We start from the raw sequence: 23,281 nt of genomic DNA, 5'->3' as shown, positions 1-23,281 counted from the left end.
AGGCGAGGGTGCCGGAGATCAGAAAAGGTTTTTTTGTTGTTTCCTCCCCAGCCAGGACAGGGAGAGACACAGGCAAGCAGGAGTAGACAACTTCTTGTAAGCAATAAATGGGTTTCTCCCACTTTATTTTTACCTTTGACTGGTTTCAGCTTCAAAGGTTTATTTGCCCCAGGTTGGGAACACATTTTTCTCCCAGGAGTTGCACCATTTTAACAATATTGAGTCTTCCACTTCATTAGCATAGCATCTCTTTCTGTTTATTTTTTTCTCTTTCTGTTTATTTGTAGTTTTAAGTATAAAGGATTTGGTTGTCTTTTGCTGTACTTACTTATAGGTATTTGTTTTATTGGCATTCCTGCAAATGGAATTTATTTTCCAATTGTTTGATACTAACACAAAAATTTTTTTTCATGCATTAACTTTGTATCTTGCAAAGTTGCTAAATTCACTTATTCTCATTTTTGTTGTATAAATTCCAAGATTTTCTGTAAAAAAAAGAAAAAGAAATGATATCATCTGCAAATAGAAGTTGTTTTCTTCCCACCTAATATTTGTGCCTTTTTTCTCTTTTTCTGTTATGCCTTATTTCTAAGACTAGGGCCTCAAGAATAAAAGTCCTTTTGAATAGAAGTGGTGAGACCAGGGATTCTTAACCTGATCTCAGCGAAAAATGCAAGTTAGTCTTTCTCCATTAAGTCTGATGTTGGAGGTTGAATTGCTCGTAGGTGCCCTTTGTCAGGTTTAGGAACCTCCTTATTTCTAGCTTGCTGAGCATTTTATCATGAACAGATATTGAATATTGCCAAATAATTTGAGTGCAGTGTTTGGAATGATCACATGGGTTTTTCCCCTATATTGGTCCATCTAGTGATTACACTGATTAATTTCTAACTATTAAACCAACCTTGCATTGCTAGGATAAGCCCTACTTGGTCACAATGTGTTAGCATTTTCATATATTATTGGATTTAGTTTGCTGATACTTTGCTAAATGATTTGGCTCTGTCTTCATGAGAGTATTTTTCTGTAATTTCTTTGATAATGGTTTGCCAGGTTTTGTATTAGAGTCCTAGTGGCCTCATAAAATAAGTCAGGCAGCTACTCTATTTTTTTAATAAGTTTACATTATGTTATTCTATGAATATTTGAAATTACTAATGAAACTATTTGAGTTGGAGTTGGCTTTTGGGGAAGATTTTTTTATATCAAATTAATTTCATTAGTAAATATAGACTATTGTTATCTGTATCTTATTTTCCTTTCAGTGCCTGTAGAATCAGTAGTAATAACCCCTTCTCATTCCTGATAGTTATATTTTAAACATTGGAAATTTGACTATCTAATGTTTTATTTTTTAGCATTCCGTTTTATTTTACCTCTCGACTTCATCTCTTTACATCTTTTTAGTGGTTCCTCTATAGTATGTAATATATTTAGTGTTAATATTGTATCACTTCATATAAATTATACAAAATTTGCAACCATATAGGTCCCTCTACCTACACCCACTGTTTATATGATAGTTGTCTTATGTATAACACTTAAATACATTGAAAAACTGGCCAAATAATGCTATAATATTTGTTTTCAGTGTTCAGTCAGTTTTTAAGAACTTGAGGGAATAAATAGTATTTCATATTTACCATTCCTGTTGTGCTTCCTTCTAACCTGCTATCTCACATTTCTTTCTGAAATCATTTCCCTTTAGCTTGAAATACTTTTTCCAGAATTTTGGGTAGGGTCAATCTGCTGTCAATGAATTCTTAGTTTTCTTTCATCTGATAATATCTTTATTCTGCCATCATTCCTGTATGATACATTTGCTATCTATAGAATTCTGGGTTGACAAAGACATCCACTAGAATTGGGGCTGGGAATAAATTAAGTCTGTAGATCAATTTAGGAAAAAATACCATCTTATCATTTCTTTTGAAAAATATGTGATTACTGGAATCATTGTTCTCTGTATATAAAACATCATTTTCTATCTGCTTTAAGACTTTTTCTTTTCCTTGGATTTCAGCACATTGATTATGATATGTGTAGGTTTTTATCATTGATATTTATCCTGTTTGGAATTCACAAAGTAAATTCTTGAAGAAGTTTACTTCAACTAAATTATTTGGGAATTTTTAGTCATTATTTCTCCAGATTTTCACTTCTGGGACTCCAAAAACATATATTTTCAATCATTTGATACACTGAAGGTCCCTGAGGCTCTGTTTAGATTTTTCTATTTTCCTTTGTGTTCTTCTGCTTGGATATGTTATATTGGCTTATCTTCAAGTTTATGTCCTCTGTCATCACCAGTATACTATTGATTTTTTAACAATTTCAGGTATTGCATTTTATTTTTAAATTTCAATATTTCTATAAAATTTTAATAATTGCTGTTTCTCTACTGAGATCTGCTTTTCCATTAATTTCAAGTGTGTTTTCCTTCATTTCGTGGAGTATAGTTACAATAGCTGCTTTATATATCTGGTTACGATGATGTTGGCATTTGTTGATTGCTTTTCCCTTTGGAACAATCACATTTTTGTTTTTTTTCACGTGTACCAATTTTGAATTGTGCCCTTGATATTGTGAATATTGTTATATAGGCTGAAAGTCTTGTTATATTCCTCTGGGGATTGTTGATGTTTTTGTTTTAGTAGGCAATCAACCCAGTTAGTTTCAGACCACAAATTCAATGTCACAGGAATTTAAATGGCAGTTAATTTCTTAGAGTCTGTGTTTGGGTCTGTACTGTTTGAGACATTCAGGGATTACTGTGAGACATGGACTGCAGTTTAAATATGACTTCAGTTCTCTAAGTGGGTTTGGGTCTTGTCATATGTGTAGCTTAGGGCTTAGGCTGAGACTTGTGTGAGTTCAAACATGGAACCAGGTGATCCTCTTCTCCTGGTTTCTCAGGGCAGTAAGATTTGGTTCTATTAGAGTTTCAGACAATGATGCTGCCTTCCTTATTTTACTTTATAACTGGGGCCCACATTCAGGAGAAAACTTCAAGAGAAATGAGGGAGAAACTACAAAACAGGAAACTAAATGATGGAGTGCTCTAAGGTTTAGTCCATTTCCTTCTCTTTCCTCTCTACATTCACTTTCTACTAGGTGACAATATTCTCCAGTCCCATAGCCTCAAATACCATCTCAAAGCTGACAACTCTTAGATCTCCCTTCTGCCCTCCACACTAATGTACCCAGCTGCCTACGCAATATTTCTACTTGGATATCAGATAGCTCAAACTCGATGTGTTCAAACCCCCTGCCAATAATGATCTTTTAATTGAAATATAGTTGATATACAATATTAAATTGGTTTCAGGTGTATAACAATGATTTGATAGTTATCTACATTATTAAATGCTTATCCCAATAAATGTAGTTAACATCTGTCAGCATACAGCAATATTGCAATATTATTGACTATATTCCCTATGCTGTACTTTCACTCCATGACTTATATCATAATTGGAATTTTGTACCTCTTTATCTCTTTCATCCACCCCTAATTCCCCACCCCTATGGCAACCACCAGTCTCTTCCCTGTGTCTATGAGTCCATTCCTGATTTTTCTTCGTTTTTAGATTCCACAAATAAGTATTTGTCTTTTCTGCCTGGCTTGTTTCACTTAGTGTAATAGCCTCTAGATCCATCCATGTTGCAAATGTCAAGATTTATTTTTTTATGGCTGACTAATATTACATTGTATATATTTGTCACTTCTTCTTTACCCACTCATCTACTGATGGACAACTTTGTTACTTCCAAATCTTGGCTATTGTAAATAATGCAGTGATAAACAAGGGATGCATATATCTTTTCAAATCACTGATTTTGTTTTCTTTGAGTATATTCCCAGAAGTGGTATTACCAGGTCATATGATATTTCTATTTTCAGTTTTCTGGGAACTCCATACTGCTTTCCACAGTGGCTGAACCAGTTTACATTCCCACCAACAGTGTAGGAGGGTTCCCATTTGTTCATATCAGTATTACGTCTTATGGAGAGTAGCCAATCTGATGGGTGTGAGGTGATACCACATTGTAGTTTTGATATACATCTCTCTAATAATCAGTTAAGGGAGTCTCTTGTAGGCACATACATACATAGATGGGTCTTATTTCTTTATCCATTCAGTCTCCTTATGTCTTTTGATTGGAGCATTTAGTACATTTACATTTAAAGTAATTATTGATAGGTATGTACTTATTGCCATTGTGTTAATTTTTTTCTGGTTGTTTTTATAGTTCTGTCATGCTCTTTTCCATTGTGCTTTGATGAGTTTCTTTAATGTTATACTTGTTCCTTTCTCTTTTTGTGTGTGTGTGTATAAGCTTTTCATTTGTGGTTACCACAGGTTAATATGTAGCATCCTATATATGATGGATATCTTAAGTTTCAACACATTCTAAAAGCACTACTTTTAAGTGTTCCTGCTTGATGTTTTATGTATATGATGTCAGATTTTATTACTTTTGTCTTCTGAACTGCATACATTTACTGTAGGTTTGTTTCAGTAATGAAAAAATTTTTTTTTCCATTAAAAAAAAAAGTCCCTTAGGTATTATGTTTAGTACACATGATGTGGGGGATCACAGGGAGAACAATGTATCACAGAGAAGGCACATAGTGGATCTGTGGCAACTTGCTGCTCTGATGGACAGTGACTGCACTGGGGTATGGATGGGGACTTGATAATATGGGTAAATGTAGTAACCACATTATTTTTTCAAGTGAAACCTTCATAAGAGTGTATATCAATCATATCTTAATAAAAAATGTAAAAAAAACCAAAAAAATCCCTTAAACAAATGTAAAAAGAATTCATAACCACAAAACTGGCCTTACAAGATATGTTACTGTGGAAAACCTTTTCTCTCTCCTTCAATTCTAAATGATAACCTTGCTGGGTAGAGGATTCCTTGTTGTAGATTTTTCCCTTTCAGCACTTTAAATAGTTCATGCCACTTCATTCTGGCCTGTAAAGTTCCTGCTGAGAAATATGCTGATAGCCCTATGGTATTTTCCTTGTAGGTAACTGTTTTCCTTTTTCTTGCTGCTTTTAAGAATCTTTCTTTGCCATTTTAATTACTGCGTGTCTTGGTGTAGACCTCCTTGGATTCATCTTGTTAGGGTCTCTCTGTGCTTCCAGGACCTGAATGTCTATTTCTTTCCCCAGGTGGGGGAAGTTTCCAGCCCCTTTGTCTCTCTTCTTCTGGGGCCTCTACTATGCAAATGTTTCGTTTGAAGTTGTTGCAGATCTCTCAACATCTCATTTTTAGAAATTCTTTCTGTTGCTCAGCTTGGTTACTTTCTACTACCTGTCTTCCTAATTGTTGGTCGATTTTTCTGCATCCTCTAATCTTCATTACATTCTTTTCATTTCAGTTACTGTATTCTTCAGTTCTTACTGGCTCTTTTTTTATTTTCTTTCTTTGTTGAAGTCCTCCATGAATTCATCTATTCTTTTCCCTAGTCCAGTGAGCATCTTTATCAGGTAGTTTACCTCTCTCTGTTTCATTTAGCACTTTGGTGCTCTGCGTTTGTTTCTATATATTAGATTAGATATGTCTCCTGGTCTTGAAAGTTGTGGCTCTATGTAGTAGCATCCTGTGGTGCCCTGAAGAATAAAATCCCCTGCTCACCAGAGCCAGATGCTCTAGGGGTGGCCCCTGTATACTCTCCTGTTGCAGCTGAGCCACAACTTTTTGGTAGGCTGTGGGTTAGGCCAGCCCTCAGCCTGGCTGCCACCAGTGGCCAGTCACTACTTCCCTGCCTTAGTGTGCAATGCTGACACAGCTTAGCTACTGGGCTACTCCTCAGTGCACCGTGTGCAGGGCCCGCACTCAGCCTGGTTGCCAGAAATGGCAGCTCTCCCTGACATTTAGCTTCATTGATTTTTAAAGCCCAATGCTATGGGGACTCTTCCTGCAGCAGATCCCTGTAGCCAGGTGTGCCAGGTTCCCAGACATTTATCTTCTCCCTGCTTTGTTCCTAACTCCTTCCTGCTTGTGTGCTGGGATGGGGCAGGGCTTGGATCCCAATCAATTATGGCTCTGTCCCTTTAACCCTTCTCAATGTGGTTCTCTCTTTTTTGTTAGGCATAAAAGATTTGCTTTAAGTCACTTTCCTAGGGTGTACATGGAAGGAGGTTATCATAATGACCTCCTATTCCACCCTCCCAAAATTCTCCTGAACTGGTTTTGACTATAACAAAACATATACATGCACACAAAGAAAAATATGTCACATGAACAACATAGGAATTTCTCTTACCTATTAAAAAAAAGTCAAGATACAAAGGTAGGCAGTCCAGGACATGTATGGTATACTCATTATAACCTCATCAGGAATCTCGGCAACATCTCTTGCTGCTTTTCCAACTTTAGTATGTTTCTTTGTATTATCAGGAGGGAGAAATGTAATGGTACTTCCCCTTTTAAAGAAACTTCCTAGAAATTCTAGGCAACTCTTCTGCTGATATCTCACTGGCCAGAACTTAGATTGTGGCCAGGTCAGCTGTAGGGAAGGTTGAGAAGTATAATAGTTTTTACCTCTATGGCAATATATTCAGCTAAAATCAGGATTCTCCTACTAAAAAAGAGAAATGGATGTTAGGAGGCAACTGGCTATCTCTACATACTCTGGTCCTTCCTCCTGTTTTCCCCATTTCATTAAATGTCAACTCCATTCTTCCAGTTGCTTAGCTCAGAATATCTTGAGATCATCCATGGCTCTTTTTCTCTCCTACCCTACATTAATCTATCATCAAAATCCATTGATGGTACTTTCCAAATATATCCTGAATCTGACAGCCCTGACCAAATCCACCATGTTCATCTCACTGTAGGTTATTGCCTCTCCTAGTCTCCTAACTGGACTCACTGGTCCACCAGCCCATTCTCCACATAGTAGTATATAGTCCTTTAAAACATAAGTCAGATGTTATTTCTGTGTGTACCACTCTCTGGTTACCTCCCAGTTCATTCTGAGTGAAATGCAGGAAGCTTACTATTAAAAGGCCATACACCATTTGGTCCTAGCTAACACTGATTCTCTCCCTCACTCATTCCACTCCAACTATACTGGCTTCCTTGATGTTCCTTGAAAATACCAAGTGTGTACCAATTCCAGGCTTTTGTGTCTATTGTTCCTTCTATCTTGAATGTGCACCTCCTAGACAACCCCATGGCTTGCTCCTTAACTGCCTTCAGGTCTTTGATCAAATATCACATGATCAAAGAGACCTTCCCTAATAGCCTGTCTGGAATAGGATTCCCTCTTGTAAACACCTTTCCCTTTATAAAACTATTTTTCTTAATACTCAGCACCATTTGACATATATGATTTTCTACATTCTTTCTATAGACATACATTTAATGTGAATTTAATTATTGAAGTCTTCCCACTAGAATGGGGCATAGAGGGACTTGGTCTGTTTTGTTGACTACTGTCTTCCTTATCTGGTAAGGGTGATCAGGACAGGCTTCTCTGAAGACAAGGAGTGGGAAGTAAGAATGAATGTAGATGGGCACTCCGGGCAGGGAACAACTAAATGTAAAGAGGGAACAGTAGAAATAAGCGTGCCATGTTTAGGGACAAAAAGAAGTCCAGTATGGCTGGAATATAGCAAAGTATGCAGAGAGTGGGACAGAGCTGTAGAGCCGGGTCATACAGACTTGTGCCTGTCCCAGGGCCAGCAGAAGAGCTGCTGGCCCTGCTCAGCCTCTCCTCTGTGATTTTCTCTTAACCCTAGAATCAGTGTTTTTCTATTTACATGGAAATATATGCGGTGCCTAGAAAATTAGCATGTGGCCTGTTCCATATGCAAATGCTCTTGTGGATGATTTTTACCTATGACAGAAAAGATGGGAAGGACTGGTAAATCACAAGCATTCTTAACCTCATTATAAATACATTGCAAATGTAAAAATACAAAGTGTGAAAGTTATAAATGTGAAAGCAGCTTTCAATTTGTTTTAATAGGTGTTTTCTATGTCTTATTGTAACCTAGGGATCTTGCTGCAAGAAACTGCCTGGTAGGTGAAAATAACATTCTAAAAATCAGTGACTTTGGAATGTCTCGTCAAGAGGATGGTGGAGTGTATTCATCTTCTGGCTTAAAACAGATTCCCATTAAATGGACAGCACCAGAAGCTCTTAATTATGGTAAGAATAGACCCTTTTTCTTTTTGATGGTAAAAATGGTCTCCATGAGCACAAAACAAAGTTACAGGGGTAAAGCCGAGCCCAAGTCGGAATGACTTGAGGACCAACACAAATGGTGTGTAAATATTCATATTCTGCACTTGAGCAGAAAGCAGAAACTTAATTCATTGACCTTATTGATCAGACTTCTATATGTAAGACTGCTAATTTAAAAGATGAGTGTTTTCAAGAACTTTTAAATATATTTAATAGTCAATTTAAACACAGAGCAAAAAGTATTGCTCTGGGCCATTTTGGTCAAATGTCTCATAGTTGGTTCATTAACCTCATCTAATGTTAGGTTCCTAAAATATCAAGTCAATTAATTCTGTAGTTTCATTACTTTGAAAGTCAACATTAGCATTTCAGTCTTTGGAACTTGTATTAAGCCTTGTGGGAAGAGACAGAGGGAAGTCATATTTTGAACAGGGATTTTTCATTAAGGGAAGCAGCCTATCAGCCATGGGTTGGTGAATGGGTATAGTATGTTTTGAATTAAACTATACAATGATTCTTTGTTGATTTAAAATTTTAAAAATTATCTTACCATGAAAAATAAGGCATTTTTTTAAGTGAGGTAAAGTTCATATGTATAAATAATATCTTATATGTACATAGTACATACAAATAAATATTTTAAAGTGAACAATTCAGTGGCATTTAGTACAATGTGGTGCAAGCACCCCCTCTAGTTCCAAAACATTTTCAAGTCATATGGCCCATCCCTCCCCCAGGATATGTGGACACTGGCAACCACATACCCGCTTTTTTGTTGCAATGGATTTACCTGTTCTGCATATTTTATGTAAATGACATCATAGACGGTGTGACCCTTTGTGTGTGGCTTCCTAGTGAAATGCTTTCCAGGCTCATCACAGTATCATTACTTCATTCTGTGTATGGCTATACTCCACCACATATGTTTACCAGTTTGTTCATCCATTAACATATATTTGGGTGATTTTCACCTTTTGGCTATTATGAATAGAGCTACAAGGAACATTTGTATGTAAGGATTTGAGTACCTTTTTTCAGTTAATCTGGGTATACACTAGTTAGGAGTCATATGGTAATTCTATTTAACATTTTGAGGAACCACCAAATTATTTCCAGATAAAGCTTTGGAAGTTAGTTGAGGCCCATCCAGTCTCCAGACAGAATCTGTCTCATATTTTGTATGCCAATGGTACTATGGAATATATAAGTACAGAGAGTTGTCATTAAGAGAAGTCAACTAGGTTCTTCTAGTTACCTGTAATTGAGTTTTTGAATTAAAACTCTACAGATACTAATCCTCTTAGTTCGATTTCCCATGTGCTAGCAACAGAAGCTTTCATGAGCTTTCCTGTGGTCACAGACTAGTTCCACTACTCCTCAGAATCTAGAGAAAATGGCACCCCTGCTATTCTCTATAGTGCTTCTTCTCTGGAAAAGTTCTTACTCTGAGGCTGGATTCCTAAGGAAAACAATCACAGGACTATGACCTTTTATTTACACAGAGGTTTTCTGTGAATGACAAAACATCAGGCTCGTCCTTCATCCCTGTAATGGAGCTGGAACTGCACGCGGGAGGCCCTGCAGGCTCACCAGAAAACCCAGCTCTCGGGAATTCGTTCTGACCCTGTTGGCCAGATTCTCATTACATTACCTTTAAAAGTCCTCTTACTGTTAATCAGTCATGCCTGCCTTTCAATCAAAGTGTGTTTTAGTTGAACTGACTAAAGTATTTACAAATAAAATTTTAATTCCAGATATCTTTAGGAACCAGGACTTTAATAAAGACAAGAAGATTTTGATTGGCAGCAAGGGACATTTTTAGAAGGCTCTAAAATTGACTTTATAGAATGCAGAACACTTAAGATGACAGAGAGGGAAAGATTTTTATCACCCAAACCAATGACTTGAGTTCCTGAGAGTCTGAAAGTTTCCTGGCAACCCTGAGAAGTTTTTAGCTCCCAGAGGCTACATTACTTATATTTCCCTTTGTTAAAAAAATATATATATATTAGGATTTAGGTCCAATCTTCAGTAAAGATATTGCCTTACTTCTAAGGGTCTTATCTTCTCATAGAGTAAGAGTAGGTGAAATCCTGCTCAAGTCACCCATGGAGTTTGGGATCAGGATACATGGAAAGAACCTCCAGTTTGAGAAATCTCTGAAACTTTGACATAAACTTGTGGTTGGAATTGCTGTCATTTAATTTTTGAAAAGACAATACATACCCTTTTTTTAAATCAAATAATAGTAAAAGGCCTACAATGAAATGTAGGCCCCTCTCCCATCTCTAGGCATGTAATTCTTCTCAGAGGCAAATACTTTTATCTGATTCTTCTCAGAGATTTCTCAGCATTTATGGGTATATATCTCCTTCCCCCACCTCTTTTAAACATAAAATGGTAGCTCTTCCTAGCCTCCTTAGCCTATACTGCAACCATACTCACAGCAGCTGTCACCTAAGTACATAGCATACTTACTTCCAACTAATCTAAAAAAGAGATTTTTTAGATTTGCCACCTGAGAATATGTGGCTGACATGTCCTCTGATTTAATTAGTGTGATGTAAGTATTCTGAAAGAGGAGGCAAGAGTTGCAGTGAAAAGAGTCCTAGATTGCCCATCAAGAGGTTTCCCGACCACTTATGGCATCAGGTGCGTGGCCTTGGCAAGCCATCTATGTTAGTAGACCTACGTTTTCTAATTCAAAAGATGAGGATGATAGTACCTTTTCCTGCAAGGGTAGTGTGAGGATCAAATAAGAGGTTGTATGTTACTCTTAGCCTATTAAAATTATCCAGCAAAGTTCTGGTTCAAGACAGTGACAGGAAGATCCTGAACTCACCTCGTCTACAACTACATACAGAGCAATTTCCTATGGAACAAAACTAAAAAGTAGCTAAGCAACTGCTACACATTGGGCAAACAAGAAAAAAACCACACCAAAGCATGCAGGAGAGACTGAAACAATCTTGCCATAAATTCCACCTCTGGCATGCATGGTGATCCACAATCAGGAGGGAACACAAAACCAAGAGTATCTCCCTGTGGAGAAAAGAGTTTGAACCCTACATCAGTCACTCAGCTCTTAAGGACCTGCACCTGAGAGATGAGCTCCCAAACAACTAGCTTTGAAAACCAATGGGGCTTGCATCCATGAGACCCACAAGAATGTGGTAAACAGATCGCAGACTTGGAATCACCCACTGCAAGGCCCAGCATAGAAACAGCTGGTCAAGAGGCTCCAAGATTTTATGTGGAAGGAGCTCATTTGCTAATTGCTGATCTTAAATATCAGCCAGAGGAGCAGGCATCTAATTTTATACACATCTAGGTGCATGCTGGGATACTCTCAAAAAACAGATGGTGGGTGCCATCTTTGTATTCTCCCTGTTGTACTCCAGAGCACCATATCTCCCAGAGGGGGTGCCTTTACATACATCTGGCACCCTGGCCTTTGTAGCCGATACCCAGGGGACACCTCTCGATCATCAGGGTCTGGAGATCAGGGATCTTGCACTTCTGGGTACCATGTAACGATAAGAGAGACAGCAGACTGCCCCCCTCTGCGCACACTCACTGTGCAACAGCAGACTGAAACACATCCCCAGTCTGGCTGTGAAAAGGGCCTATTTGCTCATCCAGCTTTGGCCTCAGGGGCAGGCTTCTGGTAGGGCACCCACCTAGAGGCCTACAGAGATGATCTCAGAAAACACAGGCTGGTGATGCCATCATTACACTATCACCCTCTGCCTCACTCCAGCTCACCAGAAAAAACTTATACCCTTGTCTGGTGCATTGATTTTTGTGGATTCTTCTAGCATACACCTCTACATTACTTGGTTCTGATAGCCAACAGGGCTTTCACTCACAGAACCATAGGACTGTAACCAACAGAGAAAGAGTTCTTAAACAACTACCACCCCCAAGGAACAGCAAGTGCAATGAACCCAGGGGCTCTGTCTTTCTGTGGAAGAGGCCTATTAGCTCATCATAGATGCAGCCATGGGGCAGCCTTCTAATTAAATATACAATTAAGGCCTGACTGTAAACTTCTCCAGAGAGCTCAGAGAGCAGGTGCTATCTTTGTGTTCGCCCTGTTCCACTCCTGAGCACCAGTATCACTCAAAGGAGAGCTCTTACAAATACCTGGTGCCCCAGTCTTAGAGGCTGCTACCCAGGGGATGCCCCTTGATGACCTGGCTCTGGTGGCCAAGAGAGCCCTGCATTCTTGTATCCCATAGGATTGTAATGATCAGAGAGAGAGTTCTTGGCAGGTTCTAAAGCACTAAAAAGACAGAAGACTAAAACACACCCCCAGACTTTCTGTGAAGGAGGCCTACTTGCTTATCAAGGAAGCCTGAAAGGCAGGATTCAGGTCTGTCATACATTTAGATGCCTACACAAGTGCTCTCAGGGAACATAGGCCATTGGATTTCGTCTTTGCACCATCCTTCTGCTTAGCTCCAGCATGTGGGTATCTCCCAGAAAGGAGCTTATATGCTTGTCTGGGGTCCCTAGTTTTATGACTGTTGCCCCAGGGACACCTCCAGATCACCATGGCAAGTAGCCAGGAGGGCTTACACTTGTGACCACACAGGACTATACATATCTGCATAGTTTAAAACCTGGTGACTGACAGTCTGGCTTCCAAACTGAATCTAGATACTGACTGAGATCACAGAACATGGACAGGTCTTGGTACATCCTCAAAAACTGAGAGCTATTAAAAATAAAGTAGGCTGATAATTACAAAAGTTTGAGAGACAAACAAGAGCTAGGTCAGAGCTGAATGATGAGGTTCATCTTCTACACAAGGCCACTCCAACACTGGGACAGGCTACCATTTTATCTAATGCATAGAAACCAACACAGAGTGTTAAACAAAATGAATAAACACAGGACAGTGTTCCAAATGAAACATGATAAAACCTGAGAACAAAAGAAAACCTTAATGAAACAGAGGTAAGACTTCAAAGTGATGGTCATAAAGATGTTCTCTAAACTCAGGAAAAGACTTGGGTAAACATAGAAAATATAAGTCACAAATAGAAGTCACAGAGCTGAAGAATGCAACAACTCAGCTGAAAAATAGAGTATTCACTGACAGATTAGATAAAGCAGAAAGATCAATGAACTAAAACAGAGCAATGAAACTCAACCAATCAGAGAAGCAAAAAGAATGAATTTCAGAAGTGAAAATAGTTTAAGGGACTTATAGGACATAATCAAGTGGACTAACATTTACATTACAGTAGAGAAAGAGAGACAGAGAGGAGCAGAAAACTTCCCTAACCTGGGGAAGGAAACAGACATCCAGATCTAGGAAGCCCATAGAGTTCCAAATAAGAGAAACCCAAAGACACCCACAGCAAGACACATTATAATGAAGTCATCAAAAGTTAAAGACAAGGAAAGACTCTAAAAAGTAGCAAAAAAAAAAAAAAAACATGTTACTTTCAAGGGGAGCTCCCATGAGACTATGAGCAGAATTTTCAGCAGAAACTTTGCAGTCCAGAGGGAGTGGTGCAATATGTTAAAAGTGTTGAAAGAAAAGAACACTTGACCTGGTACAATTATCAAAATTCAAAATTGAAGGAGTGATAAAGAGTTTTCTAGAGAAGCAAAAGCTAAAAAAGTCCATCACTACTAAACCAGCTTACAAGCAACATTAAGCAGACTTCTTTAAGCTGAAAAGACCATTAATTAGAAACAAGTAATCATGTAGTAAAACTATAACTACAGTAATTTAAGGGATGAACATTTTTTAATGTAAAATGTGACATCAAAACAAAAACATTGTGGGGTACTGAAAAATGTATAGCTTTAGAATGTACTCAAACCTAAGTTTTTATCAACTTCAAATAGATTGTTTTAATAAGTTATTATAAGTAAGCTTTCTGATAACCATGAAACAAAGATCTATAGCAGATACACAGAAGATAAATAGAATCTAAGCATACCACTACAGAAAGTCATTAGACTCCAAAGTTAGAAAGCAAGAGAAAAAAAGGAATAGAAGAATTACAAAACAGCCAGAAAACAATTAACAAAATGACATTAAGCACATATCTACCAATAATTACTTTAATAGTAATTAGACTAAATTCTCAAATTGAAAGACATAGAATGGCTGAATGGATTAAAAAGAAAAAAATAGGCCCCATCTATAGGCTTCCTAAGACTCACTTTAGATTTAGATATACTGACTCAAGGGATGGAAAAAGATATTCCATGCAAATAGAAACCAAAAGAAAGCTGGGGTGGTTGTACTTAGACAAAATTAGACTTTAAAACAGATCTATAATCAGACACAAAGAAGGGCATAATGTAATGACAAAGTGATTAATCCAAGAAGAGTACTTACCATTTGTATTTATGCACCCAAATAGGGGCACTCAAATATGTAAAGCAAATATTAACAGATCCAAAAGGAGAAATAGACAGCAATACACTAATACCAAAGGGCTTTAATACCCCCAGTTACATCAATGGATACGTCATCAGACAGAAAAATCAATAAGGAAACATTAGCCTAAAATGACACATTGGACCACATGGACTTAACAGGTATACACAAACCATTCCACCCAAAAACAACAGAATACGCTTTCCTTTCAAATGTACATGGAACATTTTCCAGGACAAATTGTATGTTAGGCCACAAAGGAGTCCCAATAAATTTAAGAAGATTGAAATTATAAAAAGCATCTTTTCTGATGATAATGGTATGAAACTAAAATCAATTACAAGAAGAAAACTGGAACTTTCACAAATATATGGAGATTAAACAACATACTACTGAACACCCAGTGAGTTAAAGGAGAAACCAAAAAATACCTTATGACAAATGAAAATGGAAATTCATGATAAATGCCTACATCAAGAAACAAGAAAAATCTCAAATAAAAAACCTAACATTACACATCAAACAACTAGAAAAAGGAGCATAATGAAGCCCTAAGTTAGTAGAAGGAAGGAAATAACTAAGAGTAGAAATAAATCAAATAGAGACTGAAAATATTAATGAAAACTAATGTGTGGTTCTTTGAAAGATAAACAAAATTGACAAACCTTCAGATATACTCACCAAGAAAATGAGAGAGGACTCAAATAAAAAAAACAGAAATGAAAGCAGAGATATTACAACTGATACCACCAAAACACAAAGTATCATAAAAGCCTACTCTGAACAATTATATTGCAATGAACTGGACAAAGTATAAGAAATTCCTAGAAACACACAACTTATCAAGACTCATGAAGTCTTGAAGAAAGACTCAAGAGTCATGAAGAAATAAAAACTCTAAATAGACTGATCGCTAATTCAGTCTCCTTACTAGTAATCAAAAACTGTCAACAAACAAAAGTTTAGGACCAGATGGTTTCACTGGAAAACTCTACCAAACATTAAAAGAAAAATACCTGTTATTCTCAAATGCTTCCAAAAAATAGACAAGGAAGGAACAATCACATATTTATGAGGCCAACATTACCCTGACATCAAAACCAGACAAGGACACCACAAGGAAATTACAGGTCTGTATCTCTGATGAATATAGATGGAGAAATCCTCAACAAAATATCAGCAAACCAAACTCCACAACACATTGAAAGGATCATACATCATAAGTGGGATTTATTCCAGGGATGTAAGAATGATGAACATATGCAAATCAGCACAATAGACCACATTAACAAACTGAAGTATAAAAAGCATGGTCATCTCAGTAGATGCTGAAAAATCAGTAGTAGACAAAATTCAAAATCCTTTTATGATAAAAATTCTCAACAAATTGGGTATAGAAAGAATTATCTCAACATATTAAAGATCATATGTAACAAGCCCACAACTAACATCATGCTCGATGTTAAGTTCTTAGCTGAAAATTTTTCCTCCTAGATGAGGAATAAGACAAAGATACCCAATATTCCCCCTTTATTCAACATAGTATTGGACATCCTAACCAGAGGAATTAAGCAAGAGAAAAAGCATCCAAATTGAAAGAGAATAAAATTGTCACTCTTTGCAGATGATATTATTGAATATAGAAAACCCTAAAGACTCCATCAAAAACTGTTAGAATAAATGAATTCAGTAAAGTTTCAGGATAGAAAATCAATATAAAGGAATCAGTTGCATTTCTATACACTAATAACAAATTATCAGGAGAAATTAACAATCCTATTTACAATCACATCAAAAAGAATAAAATACCTAGGAATAAATTTAACCAAGGAGGTGACAAATTTGTACACTGAAACTGTAAGACATTAATGATAGAAGTTGAAGACCACATAAATGGAAAGATATTTCATATTCATGGATTGAGAGAATTAATATATTTAAATGCCCATACACCCAAAGCAATCAATAGGTTCAGTGCAATCCCTGTCAAAATTCCAACAGCATTTTTAACAGATATAGAACAAACAATCCTAAAATTTGTCTGGAACCCCAAAAAACCACCCAAAAAGCCAAAGGAATCTTGAGAAACAAGAACAAAGCAGATGGCATCACATTCCCTGATTACAATCTGTTATAAAACTATAGTAATGAAAACCACATGGTGGCATAAAAGCACACATATAGATCAATAGAACAGGTAGCCAAGAAATAAACCCACACATATTTGGCTAATTAATTTATGACAAAGAAGTCTAGAATAAACAATGCAGAAAGGACACTTTCAATAAATGGTGTTGGGAAAACTGGGCAGCCACATAAAAAAAGAATGAAACCGGACCCCTATCTTACACCACTCACAAAAATTAACTCGAAATGCATTAAAGACTTGAGTGGAAGACCTGAAAGCATAAAACTCAGGTGGTAAGCCTCTTGACATTGGTCTTTGTGATGATTTTTTGGATATGAAACCAAAAGCAAAGACAACAAAAGCAAAATAAACAAATAGGACTACATGAAACTGAAAAGCATATGCACAGCAGAAGACGCCATCAACAAAATGAAGAGGCACCCTACTGAATGGGACAAAATATTTGCAAACCACAAATCTGATAAGAGGTTGGTATCCAAAATATGTAAAGCACTCATATAACTCAATAAAAAAAAGCCCAAATAAACCAATTTAATAACAGACAGAAAATATAAACAAACATTTTCCAAAAGAAGACATACACATGATCAGTCAGTACATGAAAAAATGCTAAACACCACTAATCATAAGGGAAATGCAAATCAAAACTGCAATGCTGTATAACCTCACACCTGTTAGAATGGATATCATTAGAAAGACAAGAAATAAGTATTAGTGAGGATGTAGAGAAAGAGAACCCTGTGTACTGTTGGTGAAAATATAAATTGGTGCAGCCACTATGGAAAACAACTGTATGGAGGTTCCTCAAAAAATTAAAAATTGAATTTCTATATGATCCAGTATTTCCACTTCTGGGTATTTACCTGAAGAAAATGAAAACACTACTTCAAAGAGCTATGTGTACCCCCATGCTCACAGCTTTATTTACAATAGCTGAGACATGGAAATAACCTATATGTTCACTAATGGATAAAGATGTGCTATATATACATAAATACACACATACACACACTCACACTGGGATACTAGCTATAAAAAAGTATAAAACCTTGTCATCTGTGACGACACAGATGGACCTTGAGGACATTATGTTAAGCGAAATAAGTCAGACAGACAAATATGGTCGCATTTAATCTTAAAAACAAAAAACAAGCTCGTAAATACAGAGAATGGGTTGGTGGTTGCCAGGGGTGGGTTGGGGGTGAGAAAAATGGGTGAAGGGAGTCAAAAGATTCAAACTCCCAACTATAGAATAAATCAGTCATGGGGATGAAACATACAGCATGGTGACTATAGGTAATACTGTGTTGCACATTTGACAGCTATTGAGAGTAGCTCTTAAAAGTTCTCATCTCAAAAAAATTAATATTTTTTGTGACAGATTTTAATGACTTACTGTGATAATTTTGCAATATATACAAATACTGAATCATATAATAGACCTGGAACTAATATACAGTTATATGTCAATATCTCATTACAGTAAATAAGTAAATAATTTTAAAATAAACTAAGAAATAAATGTTAAAATTATTCCAACAAAACCAGGTTCAAATGTCAAAGTTATAGTGTTATGTTATAAGCTTTCACTTCTGGAGTGTGATTTTGGTTTACACCAACATGGTTTTCTTAATTTCTAACCAGATGTTATCTTACAAAATGAAGGTATTTGACTCTACCCCTTGTACTTCCTTAAAGAATTAATTTGTCTTAACTTGTAGCCATTGAATGGCTTTCATAAAAAGTATTAAATTTTTGGATGCCAAACACGAAAAGAGTTGATATGCAGACAAGAAAATGAGCCTTCCTACCAAACAGCATATGTATGTCCGTGATTATCGTCTACACAAAGAAAGTGAATTCCCACAGCGGGAGGTGATAATCAGTTACCACACTCCTAACTCTGACGTCAGAGCAGTCACCAAAGCGCAGGCCCGTCCTCATTATCATTTTACTTTCTACAAAAGCAAGAAAAGGCCATCTTGCTTTAGAATGACAAGGTGTTTCTAGAGGAGGGAGTGGCCGAGGTAAGGCACGGTAGAAATGAGATCAGTAAAGAACCCTTTAACACCCCTGCGGATGGGTTTAGTTATGATAGCACATCCCCTGTATGTAAAATTAAAATTAAAATACAAATAGGTTGGGAAGATCTTTAAATTCTTAGTATCTTGGAGTTTGGAAAGGATTTTTTTGCTTCTGCTCTTTGATTTCACATCCATCTCCAGAAAGTATCCTGTGTTGGCTTTGTTCTCTGTGTTTCTCTGGAAGACTACCCAAAAAAATCCTAAGAGCTTAGCTCATGCAGCTCAGTTAAACAGGTGCATCAAGATATTTTGACAAAACAAGGAACCATGTAAAGAAGTTGCTTTATCAGCTATGTTAATTTCTACTCTATTCAAAACACACACAAAAAAATGTATATTTTCGATAAATGCAACTATCAGTGGAGAAAATGAGACCTTTTAAGGATTAAGAATATCTGTAAACAGTGATGAGTAAAAAATTAAGTAACTTTACTTATTGCTTTAAGTTAGTAGAAAGAAAATGATGCAGGCAGAATTGCAAAAATCCAACTTAATCTCCTAGGCATTGATGTGTACAAATTTATATCTTTTTTTATATAAACCATCCATCTTATTTAGATACCACAGGGAAAGTAAGCTTGCATGCTAGCTGAATATTTGTTCTTGGTGGTGGAAAAGTGATCTGGAAGCTGGTTTGGTTAAGCTAGCACCCTGAAGACTGGTCATTTAATTGGTAATATTACTAGTCCTGGAAAGCAAAATGCTATCACTAGTTGCTGCACTCGTATTAACATGTGTGGTTTTGTTCTCCCTCCAGGGAGATACAGTTCTGAGAGTGACGTGTGGAGCTTCGGCATCCTCCTCTGGGAGACCTTCAGCCTAGGTGTCTGCCCCTACCCCGGCATGACCAATCAGCAAGCCCGGGAGCAGGTGGAGAGAGGTGAGCCCAAGCCCCCGGGGCAGTAGTGTTCACTTCCAGCCCCAGGGAGGAGGAGGGTACATACTATTAGGCTATGGAAATAGAGAGTAGATGTGTTGGTAAATCTGCTTTTGAACTCATGGATGCCACGGCTCTCACAAAGCAAAGACAAACGAAAATCTTTAATAAAAGATTCCAACACTTTAAAAGTAGGGAGCAACAAGCTTTTCTACCACCTACCCTGGCATAACATCTACAAGGTTGATGCTCAACTTATTTTTTATTCTATGCAAATTAAACATTAATATGACTGCAAATTAACATGTACTTAGACTTCACGAAAACATTTTTGAGAATTTTGTAACACTTTTGAAGAGACCCTGTGGTGTTCCCAGGTTGGAGACAGGAATATGAAAGTGAGACGGTAACACCCTAGTATGTCCTTGTACAGTCCACAGCTTTCAGCAGAAAGAGTACTTTTGATGAAATGGCAGTGCCCTAGTCTCAGGTCCCTCAAGAGGCGCATGGCTGTGGAAGCGGGCATGAGGACAGCCTCCTAACTCCCTTCAGTCTCTCACAGACATCTGACATCCTGAGGTAAACACAGGTGCACTGCTGGGACACTGCCAGACAACTCTGAATTAAAGATAAGATTCTTAACTGTAAAGTAATAAACTCATTATTATTTCACTTTTGAATTCATGTTTAAAAAATCCTCATCCTCTCATTTTCAAAAACCTGGGTTACAGAGGTGATTTTTTAGAACTCTGCCTACAGCATCTAAAAGCAAATACTGAAAGCAACTAAAATATGCATTTGTATGTGATGTATCTTATTGTAGAATTTGTATTGAAGAAAAATTACCTAAACTAATAATTCTTTGAACTGAAAATTTGAAATTCTAGAACTAAAAATCCTTTGAAATAGAAGGTACATCTATGTCTCTGTAATATTAAATTCTACATCATGTGTAGGAAAAAGGAAAAAGGAAAAAGTCAATTTGTCCTGAAATGAATTTTTTGTTTCTTTTACACCTACAACATAACATACTGAAGTTTATAAACTGCATAATGCCCCATGTGAACATTTATATCTTACCACCATTCAAAATTCTGTTCTTCTCTTGGGTTTTCAGGATACCGAATGTCAGCCCCTCAGCACTGCCCAGAGGACATTTTTAAAATTATGATGAAATGTTGGGATTATAAACCTGAAAACCGCCCCAAGTTCAGTGAACTTCAGAAAGAACTCACTGTCATCAAGAGGAAAGTCACATAGCGACTCGACAGCGCAAACTCAGCCTTCAGGATGCCATCCTCCGGCAGACTAATACCATTCTTCCAATTAACAATGAGTTCATACCACATTACCTGCAACAGTCTTCTAAGGTTATTATTTTTTTATTAACTGTTTTTTTAAATATGTGCCACTTATAAAAAAAAGTCAAAACCAAGCACATTCAAGAACCAGTGCTACCAAGGGCTTCATCAGCTCACCGCAGCAACCCTGCCATTTCAGGCCATTGTAAATAGAAAAGCACAGGCTCCAAATGTGAGGGAGAGCAGATCTGTCTTTTTCACGTCGGGACCATTGATGTTTCTCAAACGTTTTCTACTTCAGGCACAGTCCATGGGCTGCTGTTCTCTGCCACAGACCCCACTCGATCCATGCTGTGATGCCCACTGATAATGCCATGTTTGCAGGACACATTCCAACCAAAGTTGGCTTTCTGCTCTGCTAAGGCAGTATTATATCTAAACATCATTTTATATTGAGAATTTTCTGGATCTCCTAGGGTTTTTCTTTTTTTCCTTGCTGGAAATACACACAGTGTAAGAATCATCATGCTCCTGTATCATTAGTGAGGCTGTGGTTCCCTTTCTTTGGGCATCAGAAAGCATGCATGACACGTCCTCGGGGAGCAAACTTCAGAGTTGAGACAGCATCTTTTAAAGGATGTGTTAGAGATCTGTTAGAGATCAGCAGTTAGTTTGAACAGGAGGGTGGTCTGAAGAAAGGAGTGGCCAGATTACTGATCAAAGAAGAGAAGAAAAGGGAAACAAAATCTGCCCTCTTGCCAGAGTTACGCCTTTACACACACACACACACTTTTTATTTTATGGTCTAAATTCACAAAAATGGCTCTGAAGAATGTTTTCAGGAGTTCACTGCTATAGCCGTTGTAATGGCAACAAAAAAACTTTTTAGAGAAACTACAGAGTGCAAGTACACAGAAATAACACCATGCCTTTGGTTAACTACCTTCACCTCAGAGGAGGCATCCCAGAATTCAATTCCCTCCATTTTGTACCAGTTTCTAGAGCTGTCAGAACTTCCTGATCCTAGTTCACAAACATGAGCACATGCGGACATGCACACAGCCAAGAAGCAAGGTGGTATGAATGGAGTGAACGGTTAAGAAATCAAACAAACATTATTGAGGAAAAAGATAGAGGGACTGCCCTCCTATTTCCCATTGGTTTACTTTATACTGCTACCTGAAAATTGTTACCAGCTGACAGGTATATATGCACAGTCCGGAGATGCTTCACATGAATAATATGAACACAGAGTTAAAACTAGGATTCTGTTGAGCTGACCCTTAGCTCAGGGGTAAATGTGGCTTGGGAGTTTTTAAGTGTTCAGGCCTGTGTTCAGATAAATAACACCTTTGTGATTATTTGGTCTACATTCATTGGAAAAGCTTACGGGATAGAAAATTCCTCCTCCCCCTTACTGTTTGCTGCCTAGGGATATCATTGCACAGAACTCACAAGCAGTACTTTAAAGCGTGTAAAGGATGATACTGAGAAAAATGTCTATCATTTTGATCTCCCTGCAAGTCTTGCACACATTTGATGATTACTGCATCCAGACCAAAATGGAAGCATAATAAACTTGCCCTCAAAAATATATTGCAGCATGCAAAGCAGCTTTTTAAAAATCAGCATTGTTTTCCCTTCTATCAAATATGGTAAATAAATGGAACCTTCTTTTGATGGCATATATTGTGGTAAATCAAAGCACAGACTCATGAATCTAGAGCAAGTGCTGTGGTTGTCAGGCATTTGCCAGCCTTCGAAAGTGAGAATAACATGGGGACATTGGTGCCCTTTGTCAGTATTTCCAAGTGTCTCTCGCCATAATATACTTTGCCTACAGAAAACAGCCTCCTATCGCATAGCAGCCTTAATGCTGAGCTCTCAGCAATGGGAGAGAATGATGGTTTAGTCCTTAATTTTGTGAACAAGACCTGAAGCTTAATCTTTGCATTCTGATGTAAAAAATGAACATGTAATTGATATTTCAGTTATCCAGGCTGTTAGAATTTGCAATTCACATCATAATTCTGTGCTTAAGAAGCTTTTCAAAACATTGTGACATCTGCAACATTTAAATTCCATTTTATTATTCATCCCAAAGTGGGCCATGGTATAGTTCAGGATTAATAACTCACTGGGAGTCTTTCAGGATCTTATCAGTTGTATAGAATATTAAATTTGATACAGGCATATGCATTAGGAAAAACTTAGGCAAACCAGTTTTTACTGTTAATTTTGTTGTGCATAAA

The 23,281-nt window shown here is 37.2% G+C and overlaps 1 protein-coding gene across 10 annotated transcripts in view; it reads left to right on the top strand.

The window, feature by feature from the left end:
- Positions 1 to 22,625, top strand: part of FER (FER tyrosine kinase) — a 461,718-nt gene extending 439,093 nt beyond the window's left edge. For all 10 annotated transcript variants that reach the window (XM_073233126.1, XM_037011947.2, XM_073233137.1 and 7 more), the window contains 3 exons: positions 8,022 to 8,176; positions 19,609 to 19,731; positions 20,846 to 22,625. In XM_073233126.1, coding sequence (XP_073089227.1) covers positions 8,022 to 8,176; positions 19,609 to 19,731; positions 20,846 to 20,988 — 421 coding nt within the window. In that variant the 3' untranslated portion in view covers positions 20,989 to 22,625. The remainder of the gene's footprint in view (positions 1 to 8,021; positions 8,177 to 19,608; positions 19,732 to 20,845) is intronic.
- Positions 22,626 to 23,281: the final 656 nt, after the last annotated feature.

This window comes from Manis javanica, chromosome 1 (assembly GCF_040802235.1).
Source record: "Manis javanica isolate MJ-LG chromosome 1, MJ_LKY, whole genome shotgun sequence".
Taxonomy (NCBI): Eukaryota; Metazoa; Chordata; class Mammalia; order Pholidota; family Manidae; genus Manis; species Manis javanica.
The sequence above is the reverse complement of the archived record's forward strand: the minus strand, read 5'-3'. Positions and strand labels throughout refer to the sequence as shown.